The sequence below is a fragment of the Polistes dominula genome, unplaced genomic scaffold, assembly GCF_049000335.1.
Source record: "Polistes dominula isolate Pdom_NZ unplaced genomic scaffold, Pdom_raw_medaka contig_28, whole genome shotgun sequence".
In the NCBI taxonomy this organism is placed as follows: domain Eukaryota; kingdom Metazoa; phylum Arthropoda; class Insecta; order Hymenoptera; family Vespidae; genus Polistes; species Polistes dominula.
Window position 1 is genome coordinate 1426620 of NW_028300879.1, and position 26487 is coordinate 1453106.

The window sequence follows — 26487 nt, forward strand, 5'->3', positions numbered from 1 at the left end:
TCTTCTCGTGAAAAACACGAGACGCGAAAATTCAATCATCTCGTCACCTTCGATCATGACCATGATGATCCATCATCAACATTACTATCGCAAAGATCTAATGTGACCGGACTATTCTGAATGCGTCAATCATCGACCGCCGTTAATTACGTTCCTAACCGCGACCGCAATCATGCGATGCGGACCATCTATATTTACCTTTTCGCAAACGGATTTCATCTGACCGTAGTGCCGAACATTCGTATAAGCTTCCTATCATACATTTCATAATCCACAACAATTAATGATAAACTATCTAATATTGTGTCATTAAAGTGATTGCAACGATGAAGAAAAAAAGAATGATAGAAAAAAAAAACAAAATGGAGTAAGAAGAGTATTAACACTTTAATGGCCGCATGTACGTGTTGTATGCAGTCAAAAGTCGTCAGGGACTTGGTAATATTTTTCTAGAATTAATGTTTATACCAAATTTTATTGTCATTTATGAAAGAATTAACATAAAACAAAAAACAGTATAAATTACATTTTATATAAAATTTTAAATCTGAAAGAAATAGAATTTGAAGACCGCGAATGGAAGGATTGCGTTCAGGGACGAGAACAATGGCGGAATTTGATATTTGCGGAATGTGAACTTTCGAGTTCCTTATGCCAACTAATAATAAAATAATAAAATAATAAGAATAATAATAATATAATTTTAAATATCTATATAAAGTTATAAATAAAATAACGGCCAATATTCCAATTACCACACACGTGTTGCGTGAACGGTCATTAAAGTGTTAATTTATTATTGAAACAAACGGAAAAAAACAAAAGGTATAAATAATCATGATTATTCGTTTTGGAATGACAATATATAAACACTCGAAAGGATACCAAAAAAAAAAATAAAATAAAATAAAATAAATATAAAACAACAGGAAGAATTTCGTCAATTTATTGATAACTTATTATGATAAGTATCAAACTTCTTATGATAAAGTTTAATTAATTAATCGCTACACGCGATATATACGAATATAATGTATAGATTAATCGAGTGTATGGTTATCATGATTGATTGAAAATGATAAACAATGTGAATATGTTTTTGATAATATAATATAATAAAATAAAATAAAATAAAATAAAATAAAATAAAATAAAATAAAATAAAATAAAATAAAGTAGAGACAAGAAAAATACTAAAATTAGTCGTAGATACATATATTTACGACGATTTTGTAAATAATCGTGTAAATTAAAGTTGCAAACTAATCGCAAATAATTTATGCCTTAATTAGTCGAGAGTTAATTAATATATTTATTTTATACTACTATGTTGGAAATAATTTGTTCAAAAAAGCAAGTGTTAAAAAAAAAAAAAAAAAAAAAAATGATAAAAGAATGAAATATTATAAATGTGTTTTTTTTTCTTTGGTTTTTTCTTTTTCTTTTTTTCAAAAATAATTCCGTCCATTGCTTTATTCATTTCTTTTTTTTTTTTGATTCAAATAAGATACATATATAAATATATATATATATATATCTTATTTAAAATTGAAGTATCGTTGAAATTTATACGCATACTATGTTCTGAATTACATGCATAGAATTTAAGTAATACGATTCGATCGAATATTCATGCATGAAAAATAAGAAGGTTCGAAATTTATGAGTGGAAGCTTACCATCGCACAGATTACGCCACTTCAAATTTCAACGTATATATATTTTTATAAATATATATATATATTTTTTTTTTTTCATATCGAAGATAAAAAATCTCAAGAAAAGAAAAAAAGAAAAACATTTTTCAGATATTTTTATAAACATCCGTTAAACAAAAAGAAAAGAATTGTACGTAAGGTCTGTCTTTCATTTTGAACGAAACGATCGATTCAGTCAGAAAGAATCTTTCATCGTACGATTTAAATCTCAAATACAAGAGATACGACAGAGAGAGAGAGAGAGAGAGAGAGAGAGAGAGAGAGAAAGAGAAAGAAAGAGAAAGAAGACGAAGAAATAGAAATAGAGATCTAGAGAGAGAGAGAGAGAGAGAGAGAGAAAACCAAGAATATTCGAATTCGTATTTTCTTTTAAAACCACCACTGTATTTTTCTTTTTTAAATACCAAAGTCAAAATCGTCTATCCGAAGACAGTGAAGAATATCACTCGTTAAAACAAAACAAAACAAAAAAAAAATAGAAAAAAAGAGAGAGAAAAGAGAGAGAGAGAGAGATAGATAGAGAGAAAAAAAAAAAGATGATTTTCTCCACTCATCGAGAAAACGATTTTAAAATCAGAGTTTGTGCTTCTTCTTCTTCTTCTTCTTCTTCTTCATCTTCTTCCACCACCATGCGTCGCGACCATAAATCCTACTGATTATTTATCATAGCTTCCTGAACTAAGATCGAGAAGAACGTGCGATATTCGAAGTTGACTAAGCAGCAGTGGTTAAATGGTATTATGCAAAAATAAACCGTATGGAGAGCCACGTGCGGAAGTAGAAACCATCATCTTGAATGAATTTCGTTCCAAGTTGCGAATCTTCCTAGAACTATGTTTAAAAAAAAAAAAAAAAATATATATATATATGTAAGACCGAGAAAATATATTGGCACAGAATAGATTTTTCGTGTTGTTTTTTTTTTTGTAAATCTATAAAAAGTACGAGTAGTCTTCGTTTGAATCTTTTTGTAAAGTATTCCACTGAAGTTTCAATTTTACATGTTGTACATTTCAAACTATAGAGATTAAAAATGCAAAAGAAAAAAAAAGATAAAATAAAATAAAATAAAATATAAAAAAAAGATAATGAAAAGCGCATAAAAGTTCGTTGCACATTGAAAATGTGTATTACAATTTTTAAATGTAATTATTTGAAAAACTCAAATTATTTTAATGTATTATTTAAAGAAAAAAAAAAAAAAGAAGAGAAAAATTTTAATGTAACTATATTTAAAAAAAAAAAAAAAAAAAATTGTCAGTGTAATTTATTTTAAAACTTTTAAAATATATGTAATATATTACATGTATATAAAATAACTATATATATATATATATATATTTATACGTGTATTAAAATATTTAAAGTATATTTAAAACTTTTTAAATATATTGTGATACATGTATAATTTCGTCAAAAATTAAATTAAAAAAAAAAAAAAAAAAAAAAAAAGTCATAACTAATAGAATATTTACATAAAACAACACGTATGTAATATATAATATATAAGACTTTCATCATATTTCAATATATAACACAATACTTTTGAAAATATCGATATCAACAATCCTGCTGTGGGCTTATTTTGGTCAAAGAATCTTTCCCCTAACAATTTCTTCACCCCTCTCTTCATTTCTATCTCAATCTCTATTTCTATTTCTATCTCTCTCTCTCTCTCTCTCTATCATATTAAAACCATCGAATAAGAACTTTATACGTGAAACAGCCACGTCACTATATAGACCATTTTCAACAGACGTCTGGGAAAGCTCAGTCAGTGACATCACAAAGAAGTAAATAGTAGGGATAAACGTAAGTGCGTGATGTAAATGCTGACGTTATTTCATCGTCACATTAATGTTTCGATAAAGTAACATTTTACCGCGCTCTTCGACCCCTTTCAACCAAATACATTCGCGATATTCGATTGAGTCATAAGATTATTGCATATAAAGAGAGAAAAAGAAGTAAAAGAACGAAAGAGAAGGGAGGGAGGTGGGTGAGTGGGTGGTTTGGAGAGAATGGCATGACGACATCCGATTGAAAATTTATAAACGCATATTATCGTCGTATGAAAATATTACGACTGTAATATATGTATATATGACGAAAAATTACGACGATTATATTTTCTTTTCTTTTTTTCGCGACATTTGTTATTAAAATTGATATTCAAATGATGATTTTCTTAGAAGTTTGTGCAGTATATTGAAAAGGTTTTTAAAGTCTATAATAATATAAGTGGAAGTTTAATATAATTATAATATAATTATATTTAATTTAAATTAATTTATAATTAATATATTTAATAATAAGCGCATTAAATTTGTAAATTAATATATTTAATAATAGACACTAAAATAATATATATAAATTATAAGTATTTTAAAAGGCTATATATATATAAGTGGAATTTTAATATATTTATATAATTAAATTAATATATATAAATTATAAGTGTTTTAAAAGATTATATATATAAAAGTGGAATTGACGAGATAAAATTTATTGAAATTCGTTTAATTTACTGATGTCAATATGTCAATATATTATAAGAGTTAAAATATTTACATAAGAAACATTTTATTTCTAAAAAAAAAAATTGAGGATATTTATCTATATTTTATTTTTAATTTTTTAAACAAAATGTTGACAAATAAAAATCTTTTCGGAATATATTGTAAAAACTTTCGTTAAAATATTCGAACCGTATTTTAATGTCCACGAAACTACTACTGGATTTGACAGATTTTGAAAATGAAAACGCGATACGCCTGATTTAATCTGTCAATCATTTGGAAAAAAAAAAGGAAAATCAATTATTACGTGGGGGATTATATTTTCCTGTGAAATATATTGCACACGCCATTCGAGATTTATATCAATGTTTGACGCCTATAGAAATCCGTATTTCAAAAGAATAATATATAATCTAATTTAGGAAATAGCCATTATTAATGGTTAAAAAGAGACCAGAGATTTTACATTAAATATCAATCTAGAGAAATGAATCTAATTAATGAAGATAATTATTTCGGATTTTAATATGATTTAAAATTGAAATGAATTATATTTTGAAAAGGTTGATATTTATTTACTTGAATAAATGATTAATTTATTTTTCAAAACAAATGTTTCACTTTTCAATTGCATATAGAAAAAACTGGATGTTACTCTCTAGCATACATTTCATATAACGATATAATTCAAATTGATATCATTAAAATAACTTACCGTTGAGACCATACTTCTCCTGATTCCTCTTTACTTGGTCTAGAGACAATCCTTTTTCTGCGTCCACATTGAAATAATTTAATACCTCCTCAACGGTCTTCGCATGGCCGTCCTCCATGATTGCTTCTTTATTTTAACACTGCTTATAGTATCCTCACAATGTTTATACCGTTCATTCAAGCAAACAAATTCTGAAATTGACAAGAAAAAACAAAATATATGTAACATTAAGCGATTCATCGTTTAACTTTGTTACACAGTATAAACTTATTATTATTATTATTATTATTATTAAAACAATAATGCATTCAGCAAGTATCTATAAAAAGCGAGTAAAAAGAACAAGAGTAATTATCAATGACAAGAGATAATGTTAGAAGTTAGAAATTTAAACAAAGATTTAATTTTATAAAAATTAAAAAAAGTAAAACAAATATTAATTCAAATGCATATATATATATATATATATATATATATATATATATATATATATATATATATATATATAGTGTGTTGTTATTAAATTAGTAAGGACTTTGTAACTAATTTACATATTGCAATAACTTATAAAAGTAAAAGTGAAAAAGGATAAAAAGAGAAAGACAAGCAAGGAAGAGGGGTAAAACTTACCGAGCTATAATACATAGTGATAATGCAAAATGAGAAAGAAAAAAAAGTAACTGAAGAAAATGATAAGGTATATAAACGCGAGCACACACCTTACAAACTGTGCCTAGACGCCTTCAGTCCAGGTTAGAAAGACCTCGGGAGAAGGAAGTCTTCGATTACGAAGCAGTTTAAATGGCTTAATTTTCTCTCTTTTATTTTCTTCCCCGTTTCGAGTGGATTTTCGGTATACGAGGGAACAACAAAAAAATGATAATCACAAATTAGTTCAGGTATTCGTTGACGACGTGTCACGACGACAAAATCACGTTACGGTTTCACGAGTATTTAGGTTAGTAAAGAACAGGAGGAAAAAAAGACAGAACTTGATTACGAGAAGAAAGATAGAGAAAGAAAGGGACAGATAGAGAGAGAGAGAGAGAGAGAGAGAAAGAGGAAAAGAGGGAGCGACACAAACGATTCACAGTTCACTCGAAGGCACGAGAGAAAAATATGAAAGAATATGTTTATCTCGTTGAAAATCAAATAATACCACGAATTATGAAACTTAGTTCTTTGATTAAACCAGTCTCGTATCACGAGGCACAGCCACTAAAATCCGAAGTGCACGTCATTTTCTTCTTGACAAGTACGGACACGAATTGCTAACCAAACCTCCGCTTCCGTCTGACTAAAAGCGACGAGAACGGCGAATCATCGCGCGCGCTAATAGCGCCATCTGCCGGAATGCGTCGATTATAAATCGACGCGCGCATCTAATGTAAGGCGGATTTTACGGATGAGAGTTTCTTTATTTCAATTAAATCTTATCGATATCTTTGTCGATATCTTAAAATTTATCGAAATTCATTAAAATAAGATACAAGTGGTTTGTTAAAACCTTTGGAATACGAATTTTGTTCTGAATTAAATTAATAGGTACTCGTAATCGTGATATCGCGACGCAGGAAAACAGATACGAAATGAAAAGTAAAGAGCATGTGGAGCGACGCCATTGGCTAAAACGGCGTGATGGAGTATGACGCATTCGGCTATTTTCAGGCTTCTGCTAGGCTATTTCCTTGGCGCGTATTTTAAGACGCTCACAGGACATTGCTGTATTGTAGTTATGTAATCATTATACAGCGAGAACTTCAAATTTCTCCTTTCTTTATCAGATTGTCGTTAACATAAATTAATATAGAATATATTACAAATATTTGTTCATATTTTGGGTTAATATTTTATTATTTTTTAAAGACAAGAAAGGCACGCGTACGGTTAGTTACGATATGTAAAATAGCAAAGCATAAATATGACGCCTGCGATTATGTAACATATGATCGAGTTAAATCATTTTGCCGTTTAACCTACATCTTTAAATTATCAAGACTTTTTTCTCATGTAAATTCAAATAATTGCTAAAGTAATTAAGAATAGTTATTAATTTTATCTTTTCTTAAGTCGTAGGTATATACCTATATCAGAACTGATAAGATTTATCGAAATAGTTAGTGTGATCTAAATCTTACAATCAGTTATCACGTGAAGTAATATATTTAGTTGAAAATAATCATTTACAATTTATTGAATTTATTATTAAAACACAGAGGCCACATTCATAATCATATTTCTTTTCCTGAAGAATCTTATTGTAGAAAAAATATCGAGTTTTTTTATCGATGTTAACGAAGGTCCTAGTGTCATTAAATCGTCGCAAGTTCAAGGACGATACAGATCGAATTTAAAATTCGAATCAAGTTCAGAGGTCTCGTCTAGCGAGCCAAGGTTAGCTCTAAACTTAAGCATCAATAGGAAAGCAATGCAATGAGGTTAATCAGGGTTACGGTCATTGAATCAGTGACACAAATCTATTCGTCGTATATCTAAGCACTGCCTAATCAATCTGGAATCTCTCATTTCTCAGTTTTCATCATATCATCATTCAACATATCGAAAGTTTTTTTCAACTTTTCGTTACCATCAATTCCCGACTCTAATCAACTGTATAATTAATCAAAAATTGATACGAGATTGATTTGATGTGCTTATAATAGATTCAAATTACAATAGTTACAAATTAATGTCAAGAGAATTAAAATTCAAAATATCATTCGACAGTTTCTCAAGAAAAATGAAAAAAAGAAACAAATTAGAATATATAACAGTGAGACAAAAGAAAAAAATAAGTTCCGTGGACTGACCCTTGCAACACTATTGTTCTGGGCTATCCTGTTTAACGAGAAAAATGACGCGCAGTAGTACATATCAGGATATAAACCGGCCCAATGAACTTGCCTTCCTGAGAACTCCTATGTAAAATGCACGCTAAGGATGATCGCGAAGAGACCGTTTGCGCAAAACTGGGAGATACTTTGGAAACAGTCTGAAAAGGACCGTTTAGACAAGTGGCTCTCCCTCGTACGCCCGGGAAGCGACTAGTCGGCCAAATCGCGCGTGCCCGAGCGAACGCTTTTAGCACTCGTCTCCGACGACTTCCTAATTATTTTGGCAGAGATGCTCGTCAGTTTCTCTCTCTTACTCTTTGATACATACGCACGCACACGCACACGCACATATACGCATATTTATGATCTCTCTTCCTTTTCCTCACACACATACACCTACATTTTCTCTCACTCTCTTCTCTCTCTCTCTCTCTCTCTCTCATGAACTCATCCTCTCTTTGTTTTATCTTACAGCTGTTCAGTGATTATTAAACGCATCACAATTTCAAGATTGTTCGTCTTTGTTTTACAGGTTCCAGTCTCTTTGTGTATATATGTCTGTCTCTCTCTTTCTAAGCTTATATCATACCTCGTGATAGAACGATAGAATTAACCTAGATTAATATTAGCTTATTTTCAAAGTTCTTTGAAAATTTCACTAAACGTCTAACAGATGTGATATAATTTTGTTAGTATATAGTTATTAAAATAATGTAATATTATAATCTATTTATATATACGTAAATAGATATATATATATATGTATATACATATATTTATAAAATTATGTAGAAATATCGTTTCGATCTTTTCGAATAACCCAATAGTAATGGTTCTATTTGAAGACGAGATGCAACATGGTCGACGAGCTATAAAGATAGGAAGAACGGCGGTGTTTGTTGGCAAACAAGCAGAGGTCGTGTTTATATGTAACATGCACATAACACGCAGACGCTTCTAATGAGGTAATTCAAAGTGATCAAATCACTGATATATCGTATGGATTCTCAGAGAGAGGAAAAATCTTTCGTTTGAAGAAACAGCTATAATAATAAGAAAGGAAAAGAAAGAGAGTATGTAAAAGACAAGAGTAAAAAACCCAAATAGAAAGGCGAATGAGCAAAATCTTTCAATCTCTTAGCCCCGATTCAAGTTCCAAATATATTTAGAACCTACATATTTTATATAAAGTCCTGGTTCGAAAACTTCGAACTTAATGATGCGTGTCCGATATTTTCACTTTTCTTAATCCCGCGGATGTCCTGATAAATTTGTCGGAATTCTTGGCTCCCGTACGCTTTGCCACAGGTTATTCAACGACTCTTTCGAAAATCACTCGAATGCATTCGACCACGCAACAGAACAGGATATATCAATCATTTTTCATTATCTACAAATAAATGTCTTCTACCTAGCAAGTAAATATTATTCAATTTCGTATTTTCTTCGAATTTTTAACCGAAATGATTCCTACTGAAGCGACTAATGTCTCACACATTTTTTCGTAGCCTTGTTAAGGGAGAAACTGTTACATAATTAAAGCAGAGATAAAAAGGATAGTTGAAATTTAGACACGTGAGAATTGATTCACGAATTATTATATATATATAAAGATCGAAATCATTCAACTTTTTTTAAATACAGATCCTGTTTAAAAAGGATCAACTTTGTAATCACATCACTGCTAATCTTTTCTTGGTAAGATTGAAAGAGAATATGAAATAAACAAAGTAGCATAACTAATGAGAAAATGAATTAGTTCAAATCATTGACGATGATTCGTCGTTTATATTGGGTTTGTTGTTAATTGACATTTAGGATTCTCACGCTCTTATTTTGTAAATCCACAAAAAGCACGGTCCACGGTTGAGGCCAGTCCTGGTTTAGCTTTGTCTCTTTCATCGTCACAGCACTACTTTTCATCGATATTTTCCGACTTTTTTTTTTGTTTTTTTTTTTTTTTGTTAAATCTTTCCTTTCGTACATCTCATTCTCTCTCTCTCTCTCTCTCTCTCTCTCTCTCTCTCTCTCTTTCTCTCTCTTTCTACCTCTCTTTTGTCACTTCGCGAATAATCACAAAAGCACTGTTATACGTATGTCGTGTCACCAAATTGACTTACCAATGTTTTTTCTTTCGTTCGATCCGTTATCTTTACGACTTAATCACCAGCACAGAGCGGACTCCAGTTAATTACACACTTGTGCCCAACACCGATAATAATCTTCTTGATATTCTTCCTTCTATGTAATTTTCCAAATAAAAATCGATGAAAATGAAATAACGTTTCACGACAATCGCAAAAATATTTCAGGTACAACGTAATGACAGGAATTACTCCTCCCTGTGCATGGTTGTTTACGCGGCTTTCACTCGAAATTTTTACATTTAAGGACAACGAAGAAACATTCAAAAGGCTACGCCTGCGTTGCTAAACGAAACGAAGCGCCGAGAGTCTACGAAAATCGTTTAAATAGTCCGTCAACGTCGCTACCTGGCGGCCAGACGTGGAACAAGGAAAAGTCTGGCCGGAAGCCAGTGGTCCCGGATGTCGCAAAAGGGAGGTAGGTTCTTTCCCTCTTCCTCTCTCTCTCTCTCTCTCTTTCTTTCTACCACTACTTTGCACTTTTTCTATTTAACCTTGCAACTCGGCAAACCACCAAACTAAGTAAACATTCTTTTTCAAGACATTTCTTTACCCCTTTTAAGTTTGGTTAGCTTGAACAGACAATTAAAAAAAAAAGCCATTTTCGTCGCCATTTTTGTTCCTTCATTTCAGGTACCGGAAGTATACCTCTATCAAAGCTCTCGTATGAAATTTACAAAGTCTATCAATGATAAAACATTGCAATATAAAAATGTTACTTTTTTTTATTGCAAAAGTCTAATACAATTAGAAATAATTAAAAATTGAAAATACAATTCGGAGATTTAAAGAAAGGATAGAAAAATGTCGATTATAGTATAATGTACCTTATACATTAATACGCTTTTCTTGTACCAATGATAATACAGCGAACAATGCAAAATACCATTTAAAAAAATGTATTTTATTATAAATATTATATATATATATATATTTTTTTTTGGTCGTGTACTTTTATCGATAAAGTATTCAAATGAATGTTTACGATGTGACAGGTATCTACACATTTAACCTAGTCACGATGTATACAATTTAAGCTGACATACGCGCACATGCGAGTAAGCAGAAAGTTACGCTCGCCTACGCTCGAGGCGCCTGCTGTTCCAAGTATAAGCGTGGCAAGGTAGAGCAAAAGAAGAGACGGGAAGAGAAGGGAAGACGTAAAACGCACGCCGGTCAACGGCCTGTTCTTTGCGGGAATTCTAAATACATTTAACGTACAAGCCAATGCGTTACCGTTACGGTTGCACTGTCATTAGAAAAGTTCACTGGTCCTTTCTTTTTCTCTACTTATCTTTGATAAACTTAAATGTGCTCAACCGAATTTACATTTTTTATTTTCGGTGGTTGTTTTAAACTGTACAATTCTATTTTCTTCATAATTAAATTACGTTACAATATATGAATGATTATTAATATTTTCATAATAGCATGTATTAATGAAACTCTTGTTACGCTTTTATACATTAAAAACTGACAGCAAGGTGGTCCATTATATATCATAAAGAAATATTCTTCATTGATTGTTATATAATGTTTAATGAATAACTCTTTTCATGGTAATTTATCAAACACACAACACGCTTTTAAAAACCTTCAAACTCTTTGCAAACGTGAACTTCAGGAGTAGAAGGGAGTTAAAAATAAAATTTAGAAGCATTATAGCTTTTGCCGTGTGCTGATGTTGGCGGAAGAATATCCCATGTATTTATGGACGCGTTTTATGTTTTTATAAATGAACTGTTAAACAGCTTTGATGAGACTAACTGTCAAGCGGATTATCTTCGCCATCTTTTTTTTATAATAGATTTCTAATTCATCACTAACTGTTGTTCGTAAAAATAAATAATATTAGAATAGAAATGTGCAAACATAAAATGTATAACAAAAGTAATAATACAATTTAACTAATATTTGTATTTGAAAATAATAGAAATGTTTAATTTCATATTCTCTTTCTAAAAGAAAAATATGTAGAAGCTTCTTGTCAGTGTTGATGGACATATGACATCGATGATGGTGTCACGAATGTGGTTCGACCCAGCCACAACCCTCGAACTCACCAGAATCGAGAACATAAAATCGTTCGTATAGATCTATGTATATTTTCACCGTATATTGCACATATTTTTAGGTAAGCAGCTAAATAATACGAAATTAGAACGCTCGCGGCCTTTGTACGAGCCGACGTCGTCATTAGTCGTTTGAAGGCTCACGATGTACGGTTACGTTACGTATGTTTCAATCTACCATCGTTCTATCCCTGGGAGGCATTATTATCGCCAGTATCCAGAATAGCAATTTAAGTGTGTGTGGCCTCTTCGACTAATCTCAGCTTGCTTTCATCGGTTATTAAAATTCGAATGTTCAATGGTAACCAGATGCATTTAGTAATTAATCTAACCGATATTCGTAACGCAATTTACTTATCCTCTTATTCTTATCTTATGCTTGATATAAATATATAAGTAAATGCAGTAGAAAAAGATATTTAACAATTGTTACAAACAAATTTGTTAAGACATGTATTATTCGTAAAAACCAAATAGAAAATATTATCGAATCAAAACAGTAAGTTTACTTTTCTCTCGAAAATCCTTGGAAAGTCCTCTAAATTATTTATCAGCGAAGAGAACGTGCCGAAATATGTATCTCTCTTTCTCTCTTTCTCTCTCTCTTTCTATTCATAATATATTTTATACATTTAGAAACTGAAGGGAAAGCCGAAAGGTATTTATATTCTTCTCGTGAGACTTTGAACCGTGTGCGAAACGGGAGGAACGAAAAAATGAGGCAACGTCATAGTCATGAATAAGTGACTGTTGTGACAGAACGGAATAGGAACTTGAAATCGTCGTTCAAAGTCTTATGTTAGCTAACAAGAGATGGAGTGCACAAGTCTTGTCCTAAGCTCGTACAAACTCTTGAAGGAGTCGAACACATATGACAGCGAGTTTAGTCGTACGTTGACAGCTGTTGTATGTGCTCTTTGTGCCATCGCCAGCCGGTTGATCTCAAACGGGTTGCTGTCTCGAGACAAGGATAATATTAGATATGCGGCATGTAATTCATGTTATTCCTGTTAGAGATTTGAATTTACGATTATGATTTTTCTTTCCATCGATATTTTGTCGTTCATCGATTATCATTCGATGAACCATATCATTTACAAAGAGTCTCGTAAATGTTAGCACATACTCTACCAACGATAAACAAATTATTCATACCACTAGACTTAGATCTTTGCTTTTACGGTTTATGCCATGGTATATCGTCGTTGAACAGGAGAAGGCCACCGATGCACCTGGCTCAGTTTAAAGATCGAAATCGATTGCAATCCGGCTAAAGTGGTCTGATTTTGAATGCTTCAAAAGCCCCTACTTTACTCCTACTTTTCTTCAAAGTTAATACGAATCGGTATCTATTACTTATGTAAACTATGTATCTTACGTAGAGAATTAACACACACATACACATTTATATATATCTATATAAACATCAAGCTAATTATAAATCCAGCGAGTGGGGTTCGTACGTAGATACGTACGTTCATTACCTACGCATAAGCAGTCAAGTAATTTGCGATGCAGTTGGTCTTAGAAGACCTATGCTACGACGACCTACCTAAAAATATACTTAGGGGGTCCGATCAACGGCCAACTGGGCCAGTGAAGTAACCTTAGCTCAACGTCCCAAATATAGTCCGACATCTCTACATAGCGACTACCGATAGTTGGCATCACGCGTTTATATCCCGATCTACAGATGTAACTGTAAGAAGTATAATAACGTCTGTCAGCACAATTCTCTTTAATGATATGCCCGTTTCACGGTGAAATTTGTTCAGGCATGCCTCGATACCTGCTATTATCTTATATTCGATAGGATATACCTAACGTATGAACTATCTATTTGAAAATTTATTAACATCATTCAAATAAACTATTTGCGATGATATTTGGAACAAATGTTCATTCAAACTTAGATCTCAAGTGAATACTTCTACTGTATTTCAAAAAAAAAAAAAAACACTCTCTTCGTACCTATAATTATAACTCGAGTATAATTCTCGTAGCCCCGACAAAAAAAAAAAAAGAAAGATTTTTTTGTTGAAACATACAAAGAAGAAAGATAGAAGCTTGGTACAAATTTCTTTGGCAAAGTTTAGCAAACCACAATCCGGATAAGCCAAAGCTTGCCATCAGTTCCCACTCGGGATGATGTTCTTCGGCAAGAGAACGGCACACGACAGGTATTGTCCGCGGTCTTAAATTATTCAACGTTCTCTAACACTGGCGAGAATCTTTGGCAGGTTTCGAGCGAGTGCGACGTCGAGGAAACGCAGAAAACTCTCATCTATCATGTCGAAACGCGTTACGCGAAAATAGTCGCAAGGATATCGCGAGGTCGGGCTTGGTTTTGGCTCTCTGTGGAAGAGTAGAGAGAGAGAGAGAGAGAGAGAGAGAAAGAAAGAGAGAAATAGAGAGAAATAGAGAAAGAGAGAGAGAGAGAGCAGACTTTAAGTTTCTTGCGTACTATTCCTCACAACTTTCCAATCATTTCACGTCATCGAATCTTGTAACGTTACGAACAAATGAACACAAATTTTTCTAGAAAATATAGAAGAACAAATTGCAACCTTTTTTTGTTCATTGTTTAAACGTTCGATTATTAACGTTATTTCTTTTGTAAGTTTTTTTTTCTTTTCTTATAAAAAGTACGATTCTAAGTTAGTTATAATCAAACTCCAGAATTCGAAATAACCAAGTTCATCGAGAAGCGTTCTGTTTCCATTAGACTATAATTCACCGTGTCACACGTGTTAAAGCACGTGAGTTATGACGTAATGGCACAATGACGCGGTCATCGTAAATTCACTCGCCGAACACTCCTCGCACTCTGTACTTTATTGCTCTTGCTCTTTATAACACACTTTTTTTTTTTCGTTGAAATGTTCTCGTTTAAAGTGTAGAAAGAAGAAGAAGAAAAAAAGAAAAAAGAAAAAAGAAAAGAAAAAAGAATTTAAGTAAAAGTCGATTTACTGGTTGAATTAAAAAAAAAGATAATAATAAATTTGAATATTTATAATATTATAAAAATAATGTGTTCTTAGTAATTATCATGAATTATTATATTATTTTATTATTATCATTATTATTTTATATAATATTTAACGATACGTGTGTGTGTGTGTGTGTGTATGTGATCTAAGCAATGCCATTAGTTTCTGTTCAGCTTGGAAAAGGGTGTCCTATGAGTATGAGAGACTTACAAAGCGACTCTCACGAGTAATCTAGCGGCTACCTAACGAGATAATTTGATATTACTCGATGTTCTCTCTCGCGAATATACGAGCTGAGTGATGAGTGTTCAAGATGAAGGACCTTCTATAGGTTATTGATACTTTTAAATGGCACGTAATGATTTCAAGGCAAAATATTATCGAAGGAATATCATTGGGTCAACATAACGTTTCTAGGGATGTGATTATAATTGAATGTTGAACGATAATATAAAGAATGATGATATAACTCTTCGTTCCTCTTTATTTTCGGACTCAATTAGAAACTAGTATTTCCTTTCTTCTGGCTTTAACAGATCACCCCGGTGTCACGAGGGATCCTTGAAACAGGAGCTATTATGGCCGGTCAAGCCTACGCTCTCTAGGCCAGGGACTAGGCTAGGCTATTTCCGCTGTTTAGCTTATGGACAAAAATAGTTGTTGAGAAGCGAGTAAATTCTAAGTCAAATTTTACTGGGACTATTAAGTAAGATGACTATTTTCTCATTGATTTTTATCATTTATTGAATATCAATATTACTCTCAGTATTATTTTGTATGTTTAAAGATAATGTTTAAATAGATTTGGAGAAGAATATTATCCTTCGAACGGAATGAATTGAAGGGAATTATTTAAAACACCTAGATACCATGTTTTTATTAAAAATACCCTCAACGAGAAAGATTTTTTTACTTTTTAAACTATTCCGTTTATTTGACTAACAGTGCCTTGACCAGTCTTCGAACGTGTCTTATATATATATATACGTTGTCTATATGAACGTGACTGTAAGTAAGTTTGTTTGTATTTGTTACTGGAGCAACACAGGGAGAGTATTTTTTTGGCCAATGAATCGCGGAAGTGGCTCGTTAGATAATTTATTTGTTCGCTTCTCCATGTGGGATCGTTGTACGTGCTTGTAAATAACGTCGAATGATATTATCTCTTTTTTTCTCTATTTTTCTTCTCTTTTTATCGAGAGAGAGGGAAAGACACTAAAAAGTCACAGATTCTTAATAAAAAGTACAAAAACAAAAAAAATAATCTCACTTTAACAAAAGTACAGTTTAAAAGTAATATTTGTTTTTCAACTTGGAACGGAGGAACACATTTGGATCTTAAGACAAAATCTGGGACATTATCGTGTCACGACCTGAGATTGCCATTATTTTGATAATTGGTACAAGTAATTAATCTATTTTCACCCACGCATTCACGTTATTCTCTGTCAACCGAGTTGGTTGCAATGTACCAACACGATAGTTTGTAGAAACGCAGTTATTTCCACTGTCGCCAACGTGCGACAGGTGCTCTAACTGGTTTTACTACTGATTTCCCGCCAGAATTAATTTTCTTATTCTTTTGTTCTTTTTTTTATTTGTAATATTCATTAATTCGATTCCTAACACTACACACCATAATCTTCTTTTTTTTTTTTTTTTTACATTTACAACACATTTGTATATTTAATTGATTATCTGATAATTTTGTTTAATTGAAATGCATTATTTGTTCATGTGCGTGAACTGAAAATGAAGAAGAAGAAGAAGAAAAAAAAAGGTAAAGACAATGGTATAGAAAATCATAAAATTTGGCAAGACATCGTTAACGCAAAATTTTGCAAAGAGAATTTCGAAACAATCCGAAGCCCGAGATATTTTGAATCGTCCACTTGTTGGCAATAGTTACGTTGCCACATTGAAACCGTTCGTCTTGAGCTATCCGATGGATAGATAGATTTGCGGTATAATTTTGGCAAGCTCCTAACGGCACTTATAGCTGATTGTCCACTCAACAGAGTGACGAGTTTTTGCAATGCTAAAACGGAAAAAAGAAAGAACAAGAAAAACGTGAATAAATGTCGAGAGAATAAATGATCAAACTAATTAATTTATATAATATTATTATATCATTTTAAACGATTTTAGATAATATTAATAAAAATTAGAATATTTAGAAAATTAGAAAATTTATTTAAAAGAAGAAGAAAAAAAGTGTAATATGATATACATATGTATTTTAATAAAAGGAAGACAAAAACAAACAAAAATAAGATTTAAATACATTTGTTCGATCTTACAAATCTACGATCTATGGGAAAACATGTTCTTTGACGTTGGAAAAAAAGTGAAAGACAAAAATGAAAAAGAAGAAGAAGAAGAAGAAGAAGAAGAAGAAACAAGGAGGAGATACACCTCAAAAGCTACACTACCTGCCATCGGACACTAGTGTGACCAGGCTGACCGTCCGACAAGACGCCCACACAAATTGCTCTACCACGTTATTTCGAGTGCTTTGGCCTTGGGTGGCGGCCAGAGAAAACTTTTGAAATATCAGGGAACGCGTTGAGGTTCTTTCTCAGCTATCGGGACTCCTAGGTATCTCTTCTATCGAGTGAGAGCTTGCTAAAGTAATGCAACAATTAATAATTATTATCTAGTAATAAAAGTCTAGTGAGTAAACTATTGATCTTTCTTTCTTCCTCTTTCATTTCAAATCAATTCTAATTCTCGTGAATAATGATAATCAGTATAAACAGAATGTATATGTATATATATATATATGTGTGTGCTTCAACACATTTGACCCACATTTTTGTGCAGAGACCAATAATAGTAAATTATGTGAATAATTTATAGGTCGAAGAAACTGAACGTTCTTATATTAAAAGACGTTTATTACTTTGCACTTTTGGCATTAATCTGTTTGTTCCTAGTCGTCTATAAGTAAAACTAGCAATAAGTAGACTTTGGGTTTTCTATTTAGAGTTGAAAAATGTAGTTAATAAGATATCATCACTTGGATGTGTGTTTAACACATTACCTATCTGTCTTTTTATTTTATTATTAATTAACAGAAAAAATCGATCTATTTTGTATTCATACTATCGAATAATATAAGTATTCTTTAACGTGCCAAAATATTCAACAAAGTTATGATATATATCATTACGTGTCGACTGAATGTTAAGAATCAACACTGTTAGGGAAAAACATATTGGAAGATTATGCGCAACAGGAGGATTAGTTTGAGATGTCATCAAATAATATTTCTTGTTTTTTCTTCTTTTTTTTTTCTTTTCTTGCTTTAAGATTCACGAATAAATGTAGAACGATAAAGAGATTAATTAAAATAAAGAAAAAAATAAAGAAACCCTGAAAATGTTTCATTTTCAATGTTATTCTACGAGAGTTGATGTTAATAGTTAGAAATCTTGAGGAAAATTTCCAAAGGAATTTTCGTCTTCGACCGTGACGTCACGAACGTATTATTATTTGGCACGGTTAAAACGTGACGTCGCAGTTTGACGAAAGGCCGAATGTCTTTAGGGGGAAAAAAAAAAAAAAAAGAAAAAAGAGAAGAAAGATAGAAAAAGAAAAAAAGTATGTGATAGATGGACGTGCGTGGCGATCGACTCGTGTCAGAGTAGAAGGGATAATTGGATTTTTCAAATGAACGTCTCCTTGGCAAGCCGAGACCACTTCCTCAGCTCGGGACGAGCTTTGGCCGAGTTTGAGGAGCGTCGAGCTCGAGAACGAGTCATAATAATAACGTCTCATGCAAGGATTCTGCTGCTCGTGATCTCTATCTTAAATTTAAATAGAATAGTGCGAATATTGGAGGTAGTTCTGCTGCTGCTGCTGCTGGTTGTGTGTTGGTGGTAGTAGTAGTGGTGGTAGTAGTAGTCGTAATACATTTATTAGTAAAAGTTCTAGTAATACTACTTGCAGTAGTATTAGCAGAAATTACAGTAGACTACTAGTAGAAGTAATAGTTGTTGTTGTTATTCTACTAGAATAACTAATAATAGTAGCATTTTTAATAGTACTATTAGTAGTAATGGTAGTGGTGAGTCACCGAGCGAAAGGTTAATCGCAAAATAAGATTACAAACTTACGACTGGAGTTAAGCCGAGCATAGATACCAACATAAGTGCTCAATATCTAATTTATTTTTCTTTTTTTTTTTTTTCTTTTCTTCTTATCTTCTTTTATTACTTCAACAAAGTCCTATCTTGCTCTTAACATTTTTTTTTTTTTTTACAAAGTTCAAATATTATTACTCGACCAAATTTGTACTTTGTTAAATAATAATCCTCGATAATATTAACTTCGTAACAATTGGCAAGTTAACCAAAACACACTTTTAGACACCACCAACTAAGGAATCATTAATTTATTTGATGTTATAGAAATAGTTTATGAGATACGATCCAACTAACCACGATTCGAATTAGATTTGTTACATTTACAGATAATTTTAAGAAGTATTGTATTTAAAATGATATTATTGTATAATAAATAATTATAATAATATATAGTACTCGATATTTTTGTTTAAATTGAGTTTCTTTCCTCTCTCTCTCTCTCTCTCTCTTTCTCTCTCTCTTTTTTTTTTGTATTATTTTAATTACAAATTCAAAAAACAACGTGTATTTTAAAATAAACATCGGAAAAATGTTCTTTACGATTTCCTCGAACAAATACATATATCTATGTACTATTATATATATATACATACTTTCATTTATAACCAATTCAACATACACTCCGTTTTTTTAGATAATTCGAGATGACTTTGCAAAAGTTACAGAGATGGGAACGATACAGTGCTTGGAGTATTGCCAATAACAACGAAAATCTGACGCTTCTAACGTAGGATTTTTTTTGTTACGACGCTCGTGGCGAATGCTCGACCAATGTATGATGTTGAAATATTTAAAAAAGAATGCATTATATTCTTAAAAATAGATTAATTTTTTTTTTTCTTTTTTTTTTTACAAAAGAATAAATAATGATTGAATAATTTTCAATCTGTTATATAATGCTGTTTAAACATTTTCATAGAAAGTATTTCTCTCACTTTTTTTATTTCTTGTGTTTTACTCCGGTTAGTACAAGATTACAAAATTAATATACAATGTAATTTCTTATCTTAATGGATTTACCGAATTAACAAGAATAGAATATCGATATTGATCATTGAAGATCACTGAATCAATAAAGATCTAAACTGATCTAAAGATGTTGTGATTAGGTACATCTAGTTTGGATTTGTAAAGTATTCAAACGATATTCCGACACTATATATATATATACTAGGGGTGCCCCGGCACGCGTGGCTGTGGCTCACAATCAGTCTGATACACACGTCTTTAAGTCAACGAATTACCTTTTTCCGCCATCTGTTAGAATCTTATCGAACTAACTAACGAGATAATCATGACTCTTTGTTAATAAACAAATAATTCGCAATAAAATAATATTGCGATTATAAATTGAGATATTAACTATCCTATCTTTCAAGTTGGATGAAACTGTACACAGTGTGCAAAATTTGATTCAAATCGGTTCAGTAGTTTAAAAATCCATTGCGGACAAACAACGTGTGACACGTAATTTATATATATTATATATAATATTATATTATATTTATATATTATATTTATTACTATTATACTAATAGTATATTAATTATACTATTATATTTATATATATTATATAAATATTTTATTATATATTTATGTATAAATATTTATATAATAAAATAATAATAATAAATATAATATATATAAATACTAATATAATATATACAAATTACATTTAACTTTTTATGAGTTCCATGGCATAGGAAAAACTGTTTTAAATAATATTTGAAATATAATTTTGTTTAATAAAAATCTTAACAAAATAGATAAAAGCAAATTCTGACATTTTCTTTTTTTTTTACAGAAATAAGCACTGGGTACATTCAATCATTGTAACAGTTAAATGTACAGATAAGACTGATTTATTTATAATTAATTAATAGAAGATAATATTAAACAAATGAATATTGAAAGAATTTTGAAATGTGTGCATGTGCACATGCGTACGAACACGCATGTGTGATGATGACAAATATACAGTCAAATACACATATAAATACAGCCGAACACATTATACTTTTCTACCTTTTGCCGATGCCACTTTTACAGCTGTTTCTTTTAACTTTCTTTTATATTTATTACCGATCAAACGATAATCGTTTAATCGTAAACGAGTTTGGGGGTGTCATAAATTTCTTTTTAAATTCCAGGTCACTGTAGTTAAAATGTACAAAGAAGAAATCACGTGTTACAAAGTTAACAATTTGTAAATGCAACGACGAGTAGACATGAGTGTCCTTGGAGAGAACCCAAAATACGTCTGACACCTTGCGCTTCAGAACAGTTTCATACTAAAATATCAATTGCGTATTTAATACCTAATTATGTTTCTATTCGATCTATAAGACAGGATAAAATTCATTCGTACGTAATACGTACTACGTGATCAAATTGAAACATTTTTATGTATATATATATATATTATGTATATACACAAAAAATTTAATTATTAAAAATACATTTATAAATTTTCTTATCATTTTAATTAATCGATGATATAAATCTAATTTTTACCGAAATATTTAAACTACAATTTGAATATTTACCTAATCAATGACATAAATTTATATTTAAAATTTAAAAGATATAAAAATTATTAAAATTGTGTAGATTAAAATAAAATGTACTCCTAAAATTTGTCAAAATAATTATAATTTTAATTTTGAAGTATTAGAAATAATTTCATATTTTCAGGTTTTTTATAAACCCGCGTAATTTATTATCGATGCGTCGCCATCTAGCGGTTTAGTTTCAATACTAACTTTGTTTAAAGATCTTATACTGATGTATGATATGAAGAAATGTGAATAACATAATATAAACTTCTATTACCATTTATGGATAATTTTATTATACAAAATTATCTACATAACGTTAATTTTTTATGATTTGCCTGTGTCCTTATTTAATTTATTAATAAATTTATTATTAAATTAATTAATTGTATAATTTCATAATCAATAATAAACGATATTTTGTTCACGTTTCAATATTCATTTTAATTATGTCTATAATTTGAATAATTTTATTTAATACACACATATAATAATTTATATTTATAGCGTGTACTACGTCCATTTTGAAAACTGCAGCATACCTACAATTTCAAGACGTAAGCAAAAAACACTGCTGAATTGATCAACAAAAAATTGTCCTCCGATGTAAATCTAATTAATTGGAACGGTCAACGTGTAATCCATATTCTCTCTTGTTTAAAATAACTTTTTACATCACATTATGTATTTTCATTATTGGCAGGAAAGATTACGATCACTAAATAACAAAAAAAAAAAAAGACAAAGTAACGTATCAAAACAAAGTAGGACAAAGTAATAAAACATTGACATAACCGTAGAAATATTTTCACAAATTACGGTTGTTGACGATCGTAATATATAAATGTGTCTAATTATAAACTTAAAAATCATACGTTTGTGTCATGATTCATATTAAATATTAAATAATGAAAATAAAATTAAAAAAAAAACAAAATAAAATAAAATAAAATAAAATAGTTTATATTACGAAAGTTTTGGTGATATAGAACGACGAATTATCCAAGCCAATATTCCACTAGATACGATTACACTACCTCTGTAACAAATATTTATATATAAATATATTATACATATTACATTTTATAATATATAGAAAAAATAGATATAAATTTGTATATCTTTATAAAAAAAAAAAAAAACTATGTATATTTGAAATATTTCTCTTTATAATTAATGGCTGATATGAAAAAAAAAATACTTACAAAAGAAGATACTTCACAGATGGGGCATGTTTTATTGGATTATAACGAACGATACTTAATTCTTTGTTGTTATGAAAATGATTTAAAATATCATACGCGCTATAAAGAAAATTTTGGAAAAGAAAAAAAAAAAAGAATAATAAATAAAATTATAATATTATATTATATTATATTATATTTCATTTGATATAATAAAAGTTGAACACGTTAAATTTAATGTTACCACAAACCTCGCATGATTCGCCACAGCTACCAAAGCACGTCCACGATTGTAAGGTTTTATATCGAAAGTTCCAAATTGCGATAATTCTTTGGAAATCTACAAAATTAATATTACAAATAATTTAATAAAATTATCTTACGATAGACAATATCATCGATTATTTCATCGACAAAATAACTTGATGTACCTTACTTATATCTAAATAAGTTGATTCTCGTGTTTTTACAAACAACCATGGTGGTCTTCCCGATTTTGGATCTTTACCATCAAGTTTCTAAAAAATTTATAATATTCAATATAAATAATAATATTATTAAATATAATTTCAACAAATAAATATAATATTTTTGTTCAATTTCAATCCAAAAAAAAAAATTTGTATTCTTACCAAATAAAGTGCACTAGCATTTGATAAATTTATACAATTTGCATACTCTTCTATTAAACTCATTAATTCTTCTTGGCTTACGATGTAATTTGAAGACCTAAGAATTGTAACAAAAAAAAAAAAGTTATTAATTATAAATTACAAAATATATCAAAATCATTATATATATATATAAAAAAAAAAAAAAAACACTTACAATGGATATTTATCATTAGCAAACATATATGCCATTTTTAAAAATATGTATCCAGTACAATACGAATCCCATCCTGCATTATGAAAATTCTCTGTATGTGAAATAAATAATTAGAATGATAAATAATACATTTGGAAATAAATAAAATAGATGATGAAATATTGATTGAAACAATCTTATAACTTTATAAATTACTTGATGTGTTGTTTGTGTCATCTGCTATATGTGGAAAACTTTTTGCCAAGTTATTAAAATAACAATAAATAGAACCAAGTGAACTTAAAACCTGTATTTCTGAAAAATAACAAACATTATTATTATTATTATTATTATTATTATTATTAAAGCTAATAATTGTGTAATATAAATTTCAAATTATTACCGTATTTTTCTTTCACTTGGTGAAATATATATTTAGTATCGTAAATAATAGGAAACAAATGATTTACTTCAGTCTTGAAGTCACAATATCTTTCTAGAATATAAAATATCACACACAAAGTACTATTATATTATAAACTATAAATTTGTGAAATTATTGAAATAAAAATAAATATATATATATTTACTTGGTAAAGGTTTGTAAAATAATTTATACATAAACATTAAATCAAGTAAAATATTATGTCCAATGATAGGTTTCTTTAATTCTACCAAGAGTTTAAATACGTTTGAAAATCCTACATACGAATTTAACAAAGCATGTTCTAAACTTTGTTCTTTTTCATTTTCTAACATTTTTCTAACATCCGATGATATTTTAATTACTTGTACCTACGATGAAAAGATAAACAACAAATATGAATAATTAATACAATCATATTTATATGGAATAATAAATTACAATTGTTTAAATATACCGTTTGCTTATTACATATGGTCCAAATATTTTGAAAACGTTCTCTCAAAGTTTTCTGTAAAAAGTATTGAAATTTATGAGAAAATGCGGGAATAGTGTAAATTTCTTTTTCATTCAAATCTTTTAACCATTCAGCTATTAAAGAACAGTAAAGATTAACATCATCTTTTTCTTGATATGACATACTATCTTCAACATTTTTGTAAAACGTATCATTTTTCCACTGTTCATTTAGCATAGCTTCTTCAATTTGATTTAGGTATGAGATACCATGATTAACTACCTATTATTATTAAAAATATCATTAATAATTAATTAATAGAATATAATATGTGAGATAAGAAATCTTATATTACAAACCTTATTAAAATTAAAAGAGTGATAAGATAAAAATTCTATTACTGAAATTTGCCATGAGATTATTTTATTCTTCGTAAATACAGATGTAGGTAGAAGATAAAATTCGTAAGATTTTGAAATATATTCATTTTTATCTTGGATTCTTTTTAAAACAGTAATACCAAATTGTATAATTATAAATGGTTTAAGGGTATTTCGTAAATATTTGTATCGTTCTTCTGTAGTATCAAACAGACTGTAAAAGATAATAACAATGTATCATGTAAAATGATTTTTTTATATCAATATAATTATTGATTTAAATAGATATTAAAAAGAAAAAAACAACTAAAATAATGACAATTATTAACAATAAAATATTTCATAATAATACATAATAAATAAATGTAATAAAAATGATATGATGTAAAATGACTGTAAAGATAACCATTGACTTACAATTTGATATGAATTCATAAAATATGCAATAATAATAATAATAACAAATGTCATTAAATTCAATATATAATTAATAAATGTGCATTATTTGAATAATTATTTGAATACAATTGAATAATTTCACATGCCTGATGGGGCTAACCTTATTTTTGAAATTTCATCACAATCCAAGCCAGTAAATTCTGTATCAATGGCAATCACATCTGCATTTTCTAAATCATCTTTTAATTGTGGATATATTTCTGCGAAATTTTCTTTCGTAACTTCAATCATAATAATGATTTATTTACAATAATTATATGATCATTATATATTAAAATTAAGTTTATAAAACTAGAGTTTTTTCAAAAATGTTGTCTTTTAACACTTTGACTACGAAAGACGTCCAGAAGCGCCCTCTACATTTTTCTTTCGGTAATATCTTGACTGTATAGTAATCATTGTTGTAACCTTATAGTCTATTATTACCATCCGCGAGTAAAAAAAGATTATCATTTAATTACCAATTTTATTTGAGTAAAAAAGAAACTAGACGAGTGTCTGCCATTTATCGCGGGAATTTTAAAATGCAAGTTTATACTTTGCTGCAGTGATGTACTTTTGTTTAACGTTAGTATTGTATAAATTATTTAAGAAACAGAGAAAGACTCTAATAATCATTTCAATATATTTTCTATTAATATTACGATGAAAATAATCCTATCGATTATGGGAAATCTTAAAAATGCCACAACCCTGTTTACGAGATACACACAAAGTAAATCAAAAGAAACCGGACACCTAAATATCTGTGTGAGATTTAAAGATACAAAGTATCTAACAGAATTAGAATGGCTTCACAAATTACTTACACAATGATTATAATATTATATTTTTTGTGTTTTCAAGGTCACAAACATCTTTTTAAATGGAATTGCATATTTCTTTTCTATACATAATTACAGTCAACATTTAACAAGTTCAATAATATCAAATATTGATTTGCTTTATTTTTGTTATGCTAAATGTTCAGAATATAATTCTAATATAGAGTTTACAGTTTAGAAAATTAATATAATTTGTTAAATAAAGAAAATTATCAGTTCCATGCAACGATCATTAAATTTTCATTTGCCATTTTATAT

General features: G+C 29.5%; 2 protein-coding genes and 1 long non-coding RNA gene across 9 annotated transcripts in view; 1 reads left to right on the top strand and 2 right to left on the bottom strand.

Annotated features, from left to right (window-relative positions):
- SERCA (ATPase sarcoplasmic/endoplasmic reticulum Ca2+ transporting SERCA) overlaps positions 1-10229 on the bottom strand; it is a 35589-nt gene extending 25360 nt beyond the window's left edge. For 2 of the 4 annotated variants that reach the window (XM_015318460.2, XM_089173015.1), the window contains exons 1-2: positions 9906-10229; positions 4952-5142 (exon numbers count right to left, since the gene is read on the bottom strand). In XM_015318460.2, coding sequence (XP_015173946.1) covers positions 4952-5069 — 118 coding nt within the window. In that variant the 5' untranslated portion in view covers positions 5070-5142; positions 9906-10229. Of the gene's footprint in view, positions 1-4951; positions 5143-5670; positions 6260-7761; positions 7921-9905 lie in introns of those variants that run through there. The other 2 variants (XM_015318458.2, XM_015318459.2) reach the window with 2 other exon arrangements.
- A 5330-nt stretch (positions 10230-15559) lies between these two features.
- LOC149033613 (uncharacterized) lies at positions 15560-15820 on the top strand. The gene is made up of 2 exons (XR_016176736.1): positions 15560-15697; positions 15779-15820. It is a non-coding gene; the product is annotated as an uncharacterized LOC149033613 (long non-coding RNA).
- A 6292-nt stretch (positions 15821-22112) lies between these two features.
- LOC107065165 (pre-piRNA 3'-exonuclease trimmer) lies at positions 22113-26368 on the bottom strand. Of its 4 annotated transcripts, XM_015318608.2 has the most exons (13): positions 25506-26368; positions 24926-25160; positions 24567-24848; positions 24276-24480; positions 24089-24181; positions 23902-24000; positions 23707-23797; positions 23511-23607; positions 23310-23396; positions 23130-23218; positions 22900-22998; positions 22665-22733; positions 22113-22412 (listed from the first exon to the last, which is right to left on the bottom strand). In XM_015318608.2, the coding sequence occupies exons 1-13, from the start codon at positions 25634-25636 to the stop codon at positions 22388-22390; spliced, it is 1602 nt and encodes a 533-aa protein (XP_015174094.2). In that variant the 5' UTR covers positions 25637-26368; the 3' UTR covers positions 22113-22387. The 4 variants fall into 4 exon arrangements, 3 of the variants coding, with proteins under 3 accessions (XP_015174094.2, XP_089029194.1, XP_089029192.1); XR_016176738.1 differs by lacking the exon at positions 22113-22412 and having other exon boundaries at positions 22594-22733; positions 23315-23396; XM_089173068.1 differs by lacking the exons at positions 22665-22733; positions 22900-22998 and having other exon boundaries at positions 23315-23396.
- Positions 26369-26487: the final 119 nt, after the last annotated feature.

Excerpts from the sequence above, each read along its gene's own strand:
- LOC107065165 (XM_015318608.2), bottom strand. The coding sequence starts at position 25,636 with ATGATTGAAGTTACGAAAGAAAATTTCGCAGAAATATATCCACAATTA. Across the intron at positions 24,481-24,566 it reads CCATATGTAATAAGCAAACG|GTACAAGTAATTAAAATATC; the intron begins GTATATTTAAAC and ends TTTTCATCGTAG. Across the intron at positions 23,397-23,510 it reads ATGCTAGTGCACTTTATTTG|AAACTTGATGGTAAAGATCC; the intron begins GTAAGAATACAA and ends TAAATTTTTTAG.